At 44.8% G+C, this 17,174-nt stretch overlaps 1 protein-coding gene across 4 annotated transcripts in view; it reads left to right on the plus strand.

The window, feature by feature from the left end:
* The first annotated feature begins 1,359 nt into the window (after window positions 1–1,359).
* LOC147898882 (uncharacterized) overlaps window positions 1,360–17,174 on the plus strand; it is a 103,559-nt gene continuing 87,744 nt past the window's right edge. For all 4 annotated transcript variants that reach the window (XR_015541521.1, XR_015541522.1, XR_015541523.1 and 1 more), the window contains exon 1: window positions 1,360–2,572. Coding sequence is in view for 1 of the 4 variants with exons in the window: in XM_087379086.1 (XP_087235212.1) it covers window positions 1,877–2,572 (696 nt within the window). In the remaining 3 variants the exon portion in view is untranslated. The remainder of the gene's footprint in view (window positions 2,573–17,174) is intronic.

The raw sequence follows: 17,174 nt of genomic DNA on the forward strand, positions 1-17,174 counted from the left end.
GGGAGGAATGGGTGGAGGATTGCGATTATGAGCCCATAAGGTCCTATGGGTGCCTCACCACTATAGCATAACTCCTTAATTACAACTTGATATTTGATCAGCTACACATCATCTTTAGATGTCCCGTAGCTTCTAAACACCTCCTTGGTGTTAGCACTCGCCTTCACTTCCCCCATGAGTTATAGAGGGATCCAGTCTTTGAAGGCCACACTGAAACATTGATACATTGGCACAAACATGTGTCAAGGGAGGCCACACATGGCCATTTGAGGGATGACAATACATTGATGCATGTAGAGCCTAAACATGGGCCGCAAGGCCATGTATGGCTATCCAACTGGGTCTTTCATATACACCTCTTGATTGCCCTTTGGACATGCAACTACACGGTTGGGCACTAAGAGTCTTCAATGTGGTAGGATGTTTTAAAACTCAAAGAGGAGAGCTTTATTGATAGGTTGGTGGACCTACCCCATAGCTACAAGCTAGTGCAACAAGATAGGTAAACAAAATGCATATTTACTACTACAAGTGGTAGTGTATCCACCAGGACATTACTCATTAATTTACATCATGTAATCCTTATGCTTCTTGTCTTTTATTGGGGATGTGCAAAGGATGGGTGGGAATGGGAGGTGGGTGTTCCAAGAGAACAATCATGACTAGCCTAAGCGAAGAACCTTATGTGGATCATAATGACACTTTTGTGGATCATAGTGATCCTTTTGTGGATCATAATCCCTTAATTTACGACTAATGAGGATAGGCAGGGGCTATGCACCCACACTCCCATTGGAGCCATTGCTTACAAGAAGGGGCTATTATGGTTGCTCTATTGAGATCCCCTATGAAAGTGGATATGGCACTTGTGCAACTAATAATTGCCTATTCTTTTGGGGACGTGTATTTGAAACTAGCCTAAATATGGCCCTAGTGCTTCTCATTTAGATTTGTGTCTCCTCAAATCAACTACAATTTGTCTGGAGGGGATTCTAGCCCTTATAAAATAGTAGTAACAGGTGCACATGATCATGCTCTAAGGAAATGAAAGAGTTGTAAGGTAGAGGCATTAATAAGTGGGCACTCTCGTGGTTACACTTGCATGGGGTGTGAATAAAGTTCTCAAGAGTCACACTTTTAATATCTTATTTGTTGAGAAGTAGCTAAGGGTTCTTAATCTCCTTTGTGTCTTGAAACTTTGCAAGTTGAAGGGATTGCAAATTTTATGTCATGGAATGATCTTGGATATAATACTAGGGAGTCCTTATTTTTGGGGACATACATACTAGGGGTGGAGGAGAAGAAAACCTAGGGAAGCTCCAAAACATTAGGGAGGGCGAAAGCAAAGCATCAGGGGGATTTTGTAACTTTGAAGTCGTTAGTTTGTTTGAGCAGCAAAAAAAATAACGTTCAAATTTGGCTTCGTCTTTTTGAATCTCGTCGCCCTCCCTCCCTCCCTCCCTGCCTCCCTCCGCGGACCCTTCTCATTGCTCCTCTGCGCCCGCGATCCTCATCCAAGCTTGACAGTGGGCACCTGACGGTGAAGACTTTTCAGCTTCTCAGGAGCGCAGCCTCAGGAAAATCCAGGAAGCAGAGGCTCTGATTTCTGTGGTCGCGTGTTTTTGCGCTGATTCAGGCCAAACCTTGTGTAATTGGAAGCCACCTCCGTGCTATAGCTGCAGGTGCTTGGCAACTACACCATGCCATTACAGCTGTGTCCTGTGCAGGCCCCATGTTCCTTTAAGAACTTGGGAACATGTATTCTGTGTAGACCGCATGTTCCTTCAAGAACTTGGGAACATTAGGATTATTGGTACATCTTGCCAATGTTGGATGTGGATTGCGGGCAGATTCGCCTGTTGTTTTGTGCTCTTCCATGATGGGCCATGCGGGTCCTTTCATAGAAGGGGATGAAGTTTCAAGGCTTTCCGTCGAGTCTTCTATGCCAGAAAATCACGAGTCTGTCAATTCTAGGTCTGTAGAAGATTGTGAAGGGAACACTCGTGATGTAAGCTTTGAGAATGGAAATCGTGTTTCATCCGGAGATGATCCATTTGTAGAGAACAAGGGTCCTTCTCTGAATGGCATCCCTCAAGCTGGCTCACCGATAAAGGATTCCGGGGATGATACCCTTTCTCCTAGGAGGCAGGGTCCTGCTCACGATGCTCTTTCTTATGATGGATCAGTGATTCCTTTAACCGATTTTCTTAACTTAGCACAAAAACAGGGTCGGACCCAGCGGATGGAAACATGTCTAAAGGAGAGCACGTTAGAGTCTGGAATCCGTAACGTGGATGCTACAATAAAGCAAGTGGCAGACATTGTCTTGATTCTTGCAGGATTGGGACTCATTAGGGCTGGAAGGGTACCTACGGACGCTGAAAGAGGACTTCATGTTGAAGCTTATGGGCGCCTAGGATTTTTAGTGCAGGAGCTGGTTCCAAATGACCTTGTTTCACTGGGCTCCATTGAAAATTTGATTGAGCATCTTGGCTTGAGGAGACGTCAGGAAGAGAAAGCTGAAGCTGGTATTCTGCCTGTGGAATCCGGCCTTCCCACGGACACAGATCAGGTATATGCTCACTCCAACAAGATGAGTAACCTTTCTCTCAAATATTCCCCCGCTCCCCCTCCCCCTTCTCTTCTAGTTCAATGTAGAGGCCCAATGTCTTCATTTTGAACATTGGTGTGGGTTTTTCTGAAAGAGATACGATAAGACAGAAGGATGCATACACATCTTGTTTGGCCTTTGTGGATACTGGCTTGTGAGAAGGGTGGAAGCCACCATATAACCGTTCTTTGTGTCTTTTTTAAATAATTAGCTTATGCTGAGGTTTAGATTGTTGCGTTTGAGCTTGAATGCACCTCCAGTCCGATACTCTTGCTAGGGGGTTTACTGCAATGATTTTTATTGCTATTTGTGAACCCAAACCCTCCCCCCGTTTTTTTATAAAGGGTATTCAGGGTGGAGACTTTTTGGAGGCCAGCTTTGGGAATATGTAAGGTGGAGGGAGAGGACAGTATATGTAAGGTGGGGGGAGATGACAGTATGTGCAGGGGGGAGATAAAAGTATGTGCAAAATTCTGGCACAGATAGGATGCTCATGATTTGTGGTATATGATTAGGATGGAAATCAGCTCAGATCAGACTCTTCCTGTTTCTTTCCTTTAGGGCTCTATTCATTGATTGCCTCTGGTGTCAGATATAGGGTTTTATGCTACGGGAATTACAACAATACACATGGGATAAAAGACAGCCAAAGGGTTGCCCAGAGGCTAATTCCTTGCAAAATCAGATCAGACTCTTCTTGTTTCTTTCCTTTAGGGCCGTATTCATTGATTGCCTCTGGTCTCTGATATAAGGTTTTATCTACAGGAGTTGCAACTAAACACGTGGGATAAGGTACAGCCAAGGGTTGCCCAGAGGCTAATCAGCTGCCTGAACTTGCAAGAGTAAGAGAAACACAATACTGCCATGGTGGCTCAAGGGAAAAAATGATTTTTTCTGTGGCTGGTGCTTTGACGTGGCAGCATCTGCTGCATTTTTGGAAGGAGGTTATTGCCTTTCTTATTCATCTTGGGTGAAGGTCTTAGGGCTGCAGTTTCATGTAAGGATACTGCCAGGCATCCTCTCAACATCAGCAAAGAGCTGTACCATTCTGGAGTTAGTGACTGCTCACATGCACTGGCGTTGGAGTCAAGGGTATTATTTTGTTTTTGTGGGCTGGATTAGCAGGGCAGGCTTGTAATTGCTTGCCATAAATTGTATGGAGAAGCCTAGTGCTACTGAATGCAAAGTCTTGTGCTGAGTGCATGGTTACTTCTCCGTTTTTTCTCCGCTTGAAGTAGCCGCATATCTGATTTTAGAAGAGTAGATGATGTACAAGTGGTCCCTAGTGCTTGCAGGCCAGCTTAGAAAAACCTGAGCACAATAGAAGCAACAAACGTTTGACTTGACATGGCCTTTGAAAACTTGATAAGGAGCTGCAAAGCAAGACAAACCAGGATTGCCTAAGCCAAGCCAGGGCCGTGGAGATGATCATGGCACAAGTGACAAATGACAATACACATCCCCATGAACACCGGACAAAGAGTGATCTCAGTTGATATATTGCCAATAATCTCGGAAATCTCCTTGAGGGTCTGGATAGCCTTTTAAGGGGAAAAGGGCTACTGCTTAGAAATAATACCATTTTTGTCTGGGCCAGTCACAGAGGCAGATGTCTTAGTGTATATCTAGCAAAGTGCTTTTAAAGCTTTATTTGTACAGAACATTTCAACCCAAGTGGGTGCGAACTCAGAGCGCTAAAAGAAGAGCTGAGTGGGGGGTCTGAAGAAGTTATGGCAGAGGCAGCAATCAGACTCAATTGTAAACTTAGGTTAGTTTTCAGCTGAGGTGAGTGGGTGTTCAACAAAGCTATGGGAGCGTAGCAATGAGCCTTTAAACCATAGGCGAGTCTCTTGTCCGTGGTCATTAATCTTGTTGATGAGCAACCAATCAATGGATGGTGTCACCAAAAGCCTTATTCTGATCCCCTTGTCCCCACTCAAGGATTTCCATATGTAGCCTTACCTTAAATCATAGCTTTTTGATTAGTCTTGTGCTAGCCTTTGTCATGGCTGAGTCTGCCCTTCACCTCTAGAGTCCCGACAGACACTCAGTATGAAGACTTTGTATAAATGGATGCTAAAGTATGTGTGGGCGTGTGGATTTGTATGTGAGAGCATATCTTTAACCTATTAACCACGGACGCAAAAAAAGAGAGGAGAGGACACGTTGCAGCTTGGAGGAGAAGAGCCTGCCACGTGTCACAAAGACGGAGCTCTTGGATGGAGGCTTAGAGGGGGGAGGAGGTGGAAAGACAAGAGGCAGGCTTTGGGGAGGAGGTGGAAAAACAAGAGGCAGCTTTAGGGGCAAGGAGGAGATAGAAGGCCAATGGAATGGAGGAGATGGAAGGTCACCTTCGGGAGGAAGGAGGAGATGGAAGGTTAATGGAATGAAAGGAGGAGATGGAAGGTCTCAAAGCCATGGGTTAAGGCTTAGCCAAAATTTACGAATCAAACATCCATCTTCAGATGGGGAGTGGTTGAGGATGGTCATGCATCTTTGCTCGTGCAAAGCACGGGTTCAGTACTTGTGTTTATACTATGGTCTTCACCCACTGTTGGGCGCTGATGATGTCAGTGGGGATGTCATAGTAGCTAGTCCCTGCTATGGAGTTTATGGTTTTCAACCGTATGAGTGACTATCATGAGATTGAAACTGCACTATGTTGTGTTTTTAGAGAATGACTTTGGGCATGCCGCATGCTCCTGGATTCATCTAGATATATATAGCTTTAGGCGGGGATCAGTGCGCCAGCATTGTAGCTAAAGGCTGTCTATAGTCACAAGTTGTGGGTGAACCTGTCCTGCTTGTTCAGTGGACCGATGCTCCCTCAAAGGACAGACTAATTTTCTATAGGTGACATGAAAGTGAGGACTTCAACTCCAAGGTCCCTGTTTCTAACCGCACTTTTCCACTTCTTTATCCTTCAAAACTGACCTGCTATCCAGTCCAACATTTTGATCACTTCATGATGCATTCCTTCATCTTTGTGCTTGAATCTCTGAGGAAGCATCCGCAATTGGCAAGCCTTGAAAGCATCTTCCATGGCTTTTCTCATTCCACCCCTTTTAATGCCTTGTGGTTGTCATCCTGTAGCTGAAAAAACATGCTTCCCCACATGAAAAAAAAAGCCCCTTGCTGTTCTGTAAAAAAAGATCAGTGTCTGCCGTGGGTGGAAATCCAGAGTTGCTTTCATTGGGGTGGAGTTAAGGATCGGAAGGATGTGAAAGGTGGTGGTGGGGGCGATTTCGAAGTAGAGGTCAGGGCAGGTTGCAGTTCCAGCTCGTTTTGTGGCTACTGACCTCTATTCTGGAGAGTGTGGCTTGAGGAGCACATCTACACTTGTCCAATCTTGCAGCCTTACAACGACTATATGGTCATAAAGAGGCTCATAGAATGGAATCCATGCCTTTTTATGTAGAATGGTTGGTGGAAATTTTTTGTAAGGATCAACACATTGTGGATACCATTTCAGAGTGGAATGTTAGTGCACATGAACCTCTTAATACCTTGTGATTATAATACATTCGAAAGATCCGACTTGCTGTCATCTCAAGGCAATACACTATTGAGGCTGAGGCTACCAGAGTGTTGCAAAAATTGATATAGGTTTTAAAGCATATGAATCCTAGTTTAATCTCATGCTAACCGTTAAAAGTTTGAACTTCCTATTCCTACATCTTTTCCATATTATGTATCCATTTATGTAAGTGTGCATGTTTTGCATATTATGTATCTATTTGTGTAAGCGTGCATCTATTTATCCAATATGACCACATGGTCATTAACATAACTTATAATTCTTCAAACATATTTACAAAAAAGTAAGGGCCAAAATCATGCTAGATCACCCAAAAAATCTCTTGATAAAGCTATCGAGATTATCCAATGTCAGACTCTTTCTTGGGCCTTTTTGTTTGGCAATTAAGGCTGCTCACAGCAGCCTCGACTTTCAGGCCTCCTTGTAGGATGCAATAGCTGCCTTAGGGAAGTACACCAGCTGCTGGCACAGCCTCTGAATTCCGCACAAGGGCGGATAGGCACGCTTACAATCTCCTCTCAATCGTGGCGTAAATCCTGTGGTGCAGATGTTTCACAATGTGCTTCAGCAAACCCCAATGCAGGGATGAATCATGAAGCAGAAGGAGTGCAAGCAGAAGCTGTAGGAGTAGACATAGGGTGTACAGACGGGTGATTTGTGTTTAGGCTGTAGAGCAGATGTAGCTGTAGGGGGGCAGACAAAGGGGGGGGGGGAAGAAGGTCTATTAACATCCGTGGAAGACTAAATTGACATCTGAAAGTAACCATTACATAAGATGTAACAGTCTCTTACTACTCGTCGTTGCTCTCAGGTTAACTCTCTCTTTATGACGCTGGTAATGATCACGGGCGATGGCTATCTTTTCTTTCCTCCCAGCCAACTCTCAGGGACCTGATGCGTGATTGTTCCATTTTCTCATCGTTAATTCCTTCATCCTTATCCCTGAGACCCACAATTCCCTAGATAGTTCCTGGCCACATGTCTGCATTTTAGGCCCTTACTTAGATGCATCCTTTTTCACCCCTCTCTTGGAGTTCCTTTAAAAACAATTGCCCCTTGGCAATTTGCACATTTAGATGCACCTAGGCCCTAGCCCTATTAGAACTACCTAGTCAATGCCATTACGCCCTCACCTAGGACCTTGGCAGTTACTTCTCTTGACCATTTAATTACGCACATTAACTATTACAAAAGTTGGTCATCTAAGAGAAAATGCCCACCGATCTATCCGAGGTCATGCTATCTCGACTAGAGCATAACATTCCTTCCCTCTTCAAGCATCAGCGTCCTCGATGATGAAATCTGGGAATGCTCTCCGTAACTGGTATACGGATTCCCAGGTAGCTTCCGATAGAGGCTGACCATGCCATGCAACCAACACCGTGGGTATCTTCCGATTTCGTATCTGCATTGTTCCTCGGTCCAGGATCCTTGTTGGTTTGCGCCTTGCAATATCCTCTATCTCCTGAAACAAAACCACACCTTCGATTAGTGAGTCACCTGTATGCAAAAATTTCTTTAAGCGCGAAACATGAAAAACCGGGTGCACCTTACACCCCTGTGGCAATTCTAATTTATAGGCTACACTGCCTATTCTCTTTAGAATTAACCACGGCCCACAGTATCGAGGTGATAACTTAGCACACTCTCCTGAAGTCAACGACTTCGAGTGCGAAGGAATTCTGAGAAAAACTTTTTCTCCTTCTTCAAATACTCTTATAGACCGATTTTCATCCGCATACACCTTGGCTCTATCCATAGCCTGGCGGATATTAGCTCTCGCAAGTGCTAGCATCTCCCGCATCTGAACTACAAAGTTCGCGGCACTAGGCACTTTCTGAGGTACTCCAACTATAGTCGGATTGGCTGGTCTATAACCATAGTTCAGCTCAAACGGACTGAACCCAGTAGATGAATGCTTCCTATCATTGTAGGCAAACTCCAACAATGGCAACCACTTGTTCCATGTATGTTGCCTCAATGACACATATGCCCTCAGCATATCCTCTAAAGTCTGGTTGACTCTCTCCGTCTGACCATCCGTCTCAGGATGATCCCCACTACTCATTCCTAACTCAGTCCTCAGTGTCTCAAATACCGCTGTCCAGAAATGACCGGTAAATCTGACATCTCTGTCTGACACTATGGATCTAGGTAATCCATGCAGACGAAATATATGTCTAATGAACAAATCCGCCACTTGCGGGGCACTAATAGACTCTCTAGTCGGAATGAAGTGAGCCATCTTGGTTAGACGATCAACCACCACAAGGATAGAATTATACCCTCCTTGTGTTGCAGGTAGCCCTACAATAAAATCCATGGAAATGCTCTCCCACTTACTTAGTGGTATTTCCAAGGGTTGTAAAAGTCCGGGTGGCTTCACCCGCTCGGCCTTACTTACCTGACACGAGAAACACCGTGTCACATATTCATGAATATGCTTTTTCATCTTTGGCCAAAAGAAATCTCGCTTCACGAGATCATAGGTCTTCTCGACTCCTGGATGTCCCGCACACGGGCTATCATGGCATTGTCGAATGACTCTCTGCCTGAGATCATTCTGACCAGGTACTACAACCTTGCCATTTCTAACTAGCATACCATCCCTTATGGTATATCTTGCATAAGTTTGGCCTTTTCTGGATGCCAGGTCATCCTTTTCACTTTCCCCGGGTTTTAACACATGAGCCTTAGGCCATAAGCTCTGGACAAACTCGTCCACCTTCTGAGTTTCTCTGATCTCGGTCATTAGAGCACTCTCTAATACCGTGAAACTCAGGTTGTGCATAATGCGAGATAACGCATCCGCAACCTTATTGTCTTTTCCTCTTCGGTACCGAATCGTTAGATTAAACTCCTGCATGAGCTCTGCCCACCTAGCTTGGCGGCCCCTCAAGTCAGGTTGTTTACAAAAATGTTTTAGAGTATCATGATCTACATCCACATAAAACTCTGAACCATACAGATAATGCCTCCATGTTTTCAAAGCATGGATAACAGCATACAACTCCAATTCATGAGTTGGCCAATTCCTTTGAGAGGGAGAAAGCTTCTTGCTTTCAAAGGCCACTGGCCTTCCCTCTTGAAGGAGAACTGCTCCTACCGCAATGCCACTTGCATCGGTTTCTGGGAACAACGGTTTCTGGGGATCAACTATTTTTAACACCGGTCCTGAGACCACAGCTTGTTTTATGGTGTTAAAACTTTCCTGTTGATTCTGTCCCCAAACAAAAGGTACTTTATCTGAGGTCAGATCAGTCAACGGCGATACTATTCCGGAATATCCTTTGATATGCCTTCTATAAAACTGGACAAATCCCAAGAATGATCGCAACGCGGTCAGACTCTGAGGGATTGGCCAAGTTAGTATCGCAGCCACTTTCTTCGGATCCATTTCTACCCCCTGTGGAGTAATTATGAACCCTAAGTACTCAAGCCTAACCATACACAGTATAGTCTTCTTTTTATTTACATAGAGACTGGCTTTCCTCAAAGTACTGAACACTATCCTTAAGTGTTCACGATGTTCAGTAATACTCTTACTGAATATCAAGATATTGTCAATAAAATGTACTACGAACTTTCCGATATACGGACGTAGTAAATCGTTCATAAGCATGACGAAGGTCGTTGGAGCATTGGTAAGTCCGAAGGGCATTACCAAAAACTCATAATGACCAAACCTGCTCTTGAAAGCGGTTTTATGCACATCCTCGGCTCTAATCCGGGATCTGATGATAGCCGCACTTAAGGTCTATCTTGCTGAAAATCACGGCTCCATGTAATGCATCTAGCAAATCATCAATCCGAGCCATCGGATACCTGTGCTTAACAGTGATATTATTCAATGCTCTGTAATCTATACAGAGGTGAAACGTATCATCCTTTTTCTTCTTTAATATCACTGGCAAAGCAAAAGGTGAGAAACTTGGTTGAATCTGCCCCAACTTGAGGTATTCTTCCAGTTGTCTACGCACCTCCGCTTCTTCAGTAAAACTCATTCTATAGGGAGGTCTATTTACAGGTTCTGCCCCCGGGATCAGTTCAATCTTATGCTGAACTTTCCGCTCTGGAGGTAACCCATAAGGTAGTTCATCCCTAAAACATTCAGAGAACTCCTCTGTTATAAGATTAGCCAGCTTGGCCATCTCGCCACTTTGCGTAACATCAGTGCTAGTCGAAGAATCATCCATCGACTCTACCGATGCGGTGCAAAGGTACAAAAACTCTACTTGAGCCTTTCTGATTTCCATCACGGAAACCAACGGTCCCTGAGGTATATCTTTTTCACCTCGTAATACATAAAGCACATCATTCATCTTGAATTGATATACGTGCTTTTTCCAATCAATGGCTGGATTCTTCCTAGAATGCCACGCCATTCCCAGGGCTATATCCGCATGAGCAAGCTTGGTCATTTCAAAATCAAGCTTCTCAGCATAGTCCTGAATCCGAAGCTCCAACTGGGTAACCCTTTGGTCCCATACTTCAGTTGAACTTCCATCTGCCATTCTGACTGTATACGCATAGTCAGATGGACTTGTCTTTAATTTCAGCCTCTTCACGAGCTTGGAGTTAATCACATTGTGAGTTGACGCTGAGTCAAACAACACAATGACATCATGACTGGCTACTTGCCCTTTCATTTTGATTAACTCCGTATCATTGAAGGGTGTATACCCCGTTGCTGCGGGCTTAGATAGGATGTTATCAGGTGCACTCGTCACTAACTTAGCAACAGATACACATAACAAACAAGGTACTAACCTCTGAGAAGGTCCCGCCGGTTGCATCTGCATATGTTCCGCACTGGGACTCTCCTGCATTTCTACGTCGCATTCAGATATTATCATATTAGCCGTGCGACGATCTTTATTCAGTGGACAATCCTTCCACTGATGTCGCTGAAGGCAGCCGAAGCACAATCCTTCTTTCCTAGCTTTCTCTTTTTGTTCAGGGGTCAACGAGGACTTTGACCAAGCCCGGGCTGCCATTGGAGTTATTTTCCTTTTCACCCCAACGGTGGTACTTGTTTTTACTGGTCCCTCAACCGGCTTCACCTGCTTGGTTTGGCCACTTGGCTGCGAGACACTTGTCTTTGAAACCCATTTCCTCGGAAATCCCCCTTTTTTCGGGTGCTCATACTGAGTCCCTGCCTGCACAAATCCACCAGATCTGCCTCTGGCATCCTCATAGTTCAGGGCTACTGCTATAGATTCATCTAGTGTAGTCACATATTTAGCCCGAACTTCCATTTTGATCTTGTCGTTCAATCCATAGATATAGTCTTTTAACTGAACCGACATAGGGAGAGGGTCTGCTATCTTCATGACACATTCTCTGAATTTGTTAGTGTACTCTGCCACTGACAAGCTCCTCTGACGAAGATTTCTATAAGCATCCCAAGCTCGGGATTCTTCATCAGGTGGGAGAAAGTGTTTCTTGAATTCAGTTTTGAACCCTTCCCAGGTGGTTGGAGCAACTTGATCCTTCTGTTGCTTTATCCACCATCTGTCCGCTGCCTCAATAAACAGGTGTGTGGCCTCGCGGATTTTCTTTAGATCGGATTTAATCTCACAAATGGCGAAGGCTTCTTCCCACTTGTGCAACCAAACCTCGATCACATCAGAGCTGCGCTCGGTCATCCGACCAGCGTACTTCTCCGGTCTATAATTAGCGATATTAGGCACTTTGACCCTTGCGCGCTCTAAGGAATGTACACTGGGCTCTGGCTCAGCTAAAGCTTTGCCCTTATCAATCCTAGACGGTCTAGCCGACAAGGCTTGCACCATCTCCCTGATCTCATTTTGACCAGCATTCACTTGAAGTTGCTGGTTCATAATCTGCTGTAAAGCATCCTCTAATATTGAAATCCTACCAATCAATGTAGGTGCTGCGTGATGTGACATCTGTTGTGTAGACTGTACTCTAGACTCGCTAGGATTCACCCTTGAATTCTGTCCTTCTGCTTCCATTTGTTGAAAGGGAGTTTTTTTTAAAAAAAAATAAATAAAAAAATTTTATGCGAAAACTCCAAAAGTACAGCACTTCAAAATCCCTTCCTGTACAGGAACAAAGTACTGCAAACTGAAAACTTGAAATATATATCCTAAAGGGAAAGAGATGCCCCCCTGGATATCCTTGAAACTCGCAAAAAAAAAACTCTGCCCTGTTATATTTTCGATCTGTCAATCTAAAATGGTGAAAAGCCTGCCATCACGTGTGCGCTGATCGACAAATCCAAGCGATGTTGGGAAAAAAAACTGCGGGTCTTTCGTGGCCGTCGTTCCGGTTCAGATTTCGTCGTCACCTCCTGCATTATATTCTTCCTGCTTGTCGTCGTTTCCCTACGCAGATGACAATATAGGCGTCGACGTAATAGCTCATTGCGCAAACATACACGTCATCCGTCTCTACTCCACGCTCGTGTTTTTTACGACCAGCCTCCCGCCTTACGAAGCTAGGCCACAACGCCAATTATGGACTGGTATAGTCACCAAGGCTGAAGCCTTGCCACCAGCCCACACTTGAGGAGCGGAATAGACCGATTCGACGGGTTATGGCATCAATTTTAATCATGTGCGTCACAATTCCGATTTCAAGCCCAAAACCCCCGCCCGACGCCAACACTGAGTCATCGATCGTGAAACCGACTCTCCTTCCAAGCCACCGTACAACGCCTCACGGTGATCAGCACCTTACCCACACCAGTCGTCGCAACTGTCAGTCGAACTCTCAGCTCTGATACCAAATGTAACAGTCTCTTACTACTCGTTGTTGCTCTCAGGTTAACTCTCTCTTTATGACGTTGGTAATGATCACGGGCGATGGCTATCTTTTCTTTCCTCCCAGCCAACTCTCAGGGACCTGATGCGTGATTGTTCCATTTTCTCATCGTTAATTCCTTCATCCTTATCCCTGAGACCCACAATTCCCTAGATAGTTCTTGGCCACATGTCTGCATTTTAGGCCCTTACTTAGATGCATCCTTTTTCACCCCTCTCTTGGAGTTCCTTTAAAAACAATTGCCCCTTGGCAATTTGCACATTTAGATGCACCTAGGCCCTAGCCCTATTAGAACTACCTAGTCAATGCCATTACGCCCTCACCTAGGACCTTGGCAGTTACTTCTCTTGACCATTTAATTACGCACATTAACTATTACAAAAGTTGGTCATCTAAGAGAAAATGCCCACCGATCTATCCGAGGTCATGCTATCTCGACTAGAGCATAACATAAGAGTTCCAGATGGGAGTGTTGAAGGATACAATCGGCCTTTAAGAGTTTGGTGAAGAACACATTTACTAGGTATAGACCCTTGGCTCTATAGAGGTGGTTGGCTTTTGTTACATGCTTTAAGGAAGACTGATAACCACTTACACACCGTGATTTGACAAGTATGGAATTTTCTTTTGTAATGAAGGCCAAGATTGGGCCAAGTAAGTGAGGTGTTCAGGCCTAGAGAGGACAAAAAGGAGCTTCTCTATAGAGCATATCCAGGGTTTTCTGTTCACCGGTATGGAGTTTCCTGTATATGAGAAAACCTGAGAGCATGAAAGCTAACGTAGGCCAACCGCCCCTCTCACAGTGCATTAGAACAATATTTTGGTGGCCTTCCAAGGAGATCCAGCTATCACTGGAGCGCATGAAATGATGTATCATCTCCAAGGACAAAATAGGGCATCCCTCGTACTGCCTAGGATAATCCATGACAGTCATATCGTACTGCGATAGAATGTCTGTCAGCTGGCTCTTCCTCTCTCCTTCTCTGAAATTGAAGACGAGAAAAGAGGAATCTGGAAATTGCTCATGTAGCTGTGTAGCGATCTGGCGCATGTGAATCTTGTGAGTCTCGTCGTCGAGGACGTCTGTAGAGAAGCACGTATCGAATACTGCAGTGCAAAAAATAATCTGTGAAGGGAGACTATATAAATCCACCTCCCCACCCTTTGTATAGACTTTTTGATGTGACATCTAATCCTATCTACTCCCACCTCCTTCCTCCTACATGCTGCCTAATCTCTCTCTATCTCTCTCCCCTCACCCCTTCTCTCTCTCTCTCTCTCTCTCTCTCTCTCTCTCTCTCTCTCTCTCTTCCTCTCCCTCTACCCTCTTTCCCTCCTATCTCTCTTTCTCCTCCCTTCCTCTCCCCTATCCTCTTCCCCTTTTCTGCCATCTTTGGCCTTTCACCAAGTTTGTCCCTGCTCCCTTCATTGCATTGGTATCAGAGTTCCGACCCTAGCACCATAGCTTCCCCATTTCACCTTCATCTTGAGCCCTTCCACAACGTAGGGCATTGCCATAGCCAACGCCAACACAATCTTTCATGCAGAGGACCAGAGCAAGCAGACAACAGTTATTTGCAAGACAGCCGAGTGATTTGCACGTAGGATAAAGACTCCTCCAGACGCCAAACTTGCAAGCAAGGAATACTACAGACGGATTGCACACATTGCTACTACACATACATGCTATTATGGTCGTGCATTCTATGATTGAGCGAGGCTATTGCTTGGGCGAAGCCTTTCAGGAGTTGAATTGACAACTTGATTCAACACTTGATCAAGCTCCCAACATCTTGGTCAAATGAAGGAATGTCTTGCAAGGATTGAGTAGGCCAACTACAAGCCAAATGAAGGAGAAGCGACGAACAGAGATTAATTTTCCTGTATGTAGCCACCACTTCTTGTCACGGGAAACAACTCCATGCTTGGCTGAAAAGTAGTTGTGCAAAACCCATCCCTGACTAAATCTCACGATTGACTCGACTCGCTGATGCCTTATGCATGTGCCGCCGCTCGTCTGGCTCAGCCCGTCTGTAGCCCTAGAGCCAGCCCGTTTGTAGCCCTACCCGTCGACCGTGCCATGGAAATCCGTCATCGTCAAGCTACCTCGGCCTGCTATCCTGACACGCCTCGCTTGTCATGCTACTCCGACAGCTCGGACACGCCTCACCTCTCATCGTTCGTCTCTGTTGCCCTGTGCTATTTGTTGCCCCAATTCTGCCCACGTCGCCGCGTGACCTGCAAGCAACTTAGCAATTAGCATTAAGGTTAGTCAACCAGGGTTAGGTATAGCTAGTTAGTTAGGTTTGGGTTAGTCAGTTAGGTCTTGTTAGTTGGGGTTGGTTAGGTTAGTGGGGTTAAGCTAACTAGGGTTACTTCAAGTGGTGGTTAGGTTAGATTCAACTAACTCAGCGTCCTAAGTGTATTAGCAGTCCTAGGTGACTTAGGGATTTTCCCAACCCCCCCCCCCAAAAAAAAAAAGGGGGGGCAGAATTTCCAGCCTTTTTAGGGGTTCCTGCAAACTGATATAACAGCCCCCTCGCTATCCATATTTGTATCCATCATGTGGGCTGTTGCTATTATTCGAGCAGCTATCGCAACATAACCCTTTTATAATTGCAGCTGTAATAGCCTGGAAACAACCAGATTTTTGTCTTGCATATTGAGGCATCTTCCACGGCTTTGAAGCATGATTTTGCTGTGTACTAGGGAGAGGCATAGCATGGCTGGGCTGCATAGCTCTCTTAGGCATCATAGCTCCAAAAGACTCTTTGGGTGGATCAATATCCTTTCCATCCCCATCATTTTGGTGCATAGGATTCTGCATGGGCTGCTTTCCCATCGACTGCATTGCAATGTGCACAACCTCTCCGACCTTCTCACAAAATTGTTGGTGAACTGAAAGGAAAGCATGGAGTGAACACAAACTGAGAATTCTTGCTTTTGGAATGAAGAAAGGTGAGGTCCATTTGTAGGCACCTCTTACATGATCACTGACATCACTGATGACCTCTGAGCTCCACAATCATCTCCTCAATCAGCTCTTAGATTCTCTCAATCATCCTATGTGGCATCTATCACCTAACAGTGCTTATGGGCACCTAACTGTGCCTCTAGCACACACACATAGAAACCAAGGTGTGCCTAGGGCATACACCTTGAGATATCCCATCATACCCCCCCTCAAGGGAATGCCTCAGGCTATGTCGAGGATACATCTAGTCTCATAGTTTCTCATGCCATCTCATGGTGGTAAGGATAAATCTATGGCTAGGTTCTCATGCTAGCAAGGGGTTCCCAAGGGTGTGAAGTAAACAAAAGGGATACATTGGACCTTCCAATGGTTATCTCCCCTGCATGTACACAATGTCTGCAGGAGGTACCATGGAGCAAAACACATATACATGGCCTACATCATATGGTGACCAGAGGTGTTTCATAGTTGCCAGGAGTTTCTGAAACGGGAGGTTTCAAACGGGTTTCATACGTTTGAAATGGGTTTCATTCGGAATGTGAAAATATGTGCATTTATACCTAGGGTATGCATCATGCCATATACAAAAATGTGCAAATAAAGATTGTAAGTGACTCCATAGTGTAGACATGATACAAAAAACATACATATCAAGTATGAGCACCATACATACTAAATCTTGATCATACAAAAAGCTAGAGGCATCGATGATCATACATACTAGAGTACTCAATGATCATCATCACACATACATGCTGAATGATCATACATACTGAATCCTGATCATACTGATCATACATAGATTTTTCAAAGTGGTAACAACATGATCATAATCTTCAGGCATACTCTTGAGCAACACTGCCATTGCATCATCTGTAGTGATTGGAGAGTTGATAGAAGCAAGTTGAGTCATGAGACTCCGCATAAGATTGACATGGGCAGCCAGAGGAGTGCCACTAACCATCTTCAATTCAAAGAAAGCAATCTTAAGTGACAATTTTGAGATGTGAGAGCTAGCACCAAAAATAATGTCAAGCTTCTGCCAAGCTTCCGAAGGAGACTCTAAGTCAGAGATGTGATGAATATAGTCATCTCCTAAGGCAAGAGCAATGATGCCATAGGCCTTCTCCTCTCTAGCAGGATCTCTTGCCGGGTGTGTCGGAGCTGAGGATTCTCCAGCATTAGAGGCTGTTGAAGAAGAAGTTGAAGCCGGTTTGACAAGCCCCCAGAGGTTTTCCCTCATCAATGCAAACTTAACCTTC

The sequence above is a fragment of the Dipteris shenzhenensis genome, chromosome 9, assembly GCF_047967505.1.
Source record: "Dipteris shenzhenensis isolate YYH24624 ecotype China chromosome 9, Dip_SZ_1.0, whole genome shotgun sequence".
NCBI classification, from domain to species: Eukaryota; Viridiplantae; Streptophyta; class Polypodiopsida; order Gleicheniales; family Dipteridaceae; genus Dipteris; species Dipteris shenzhenensis.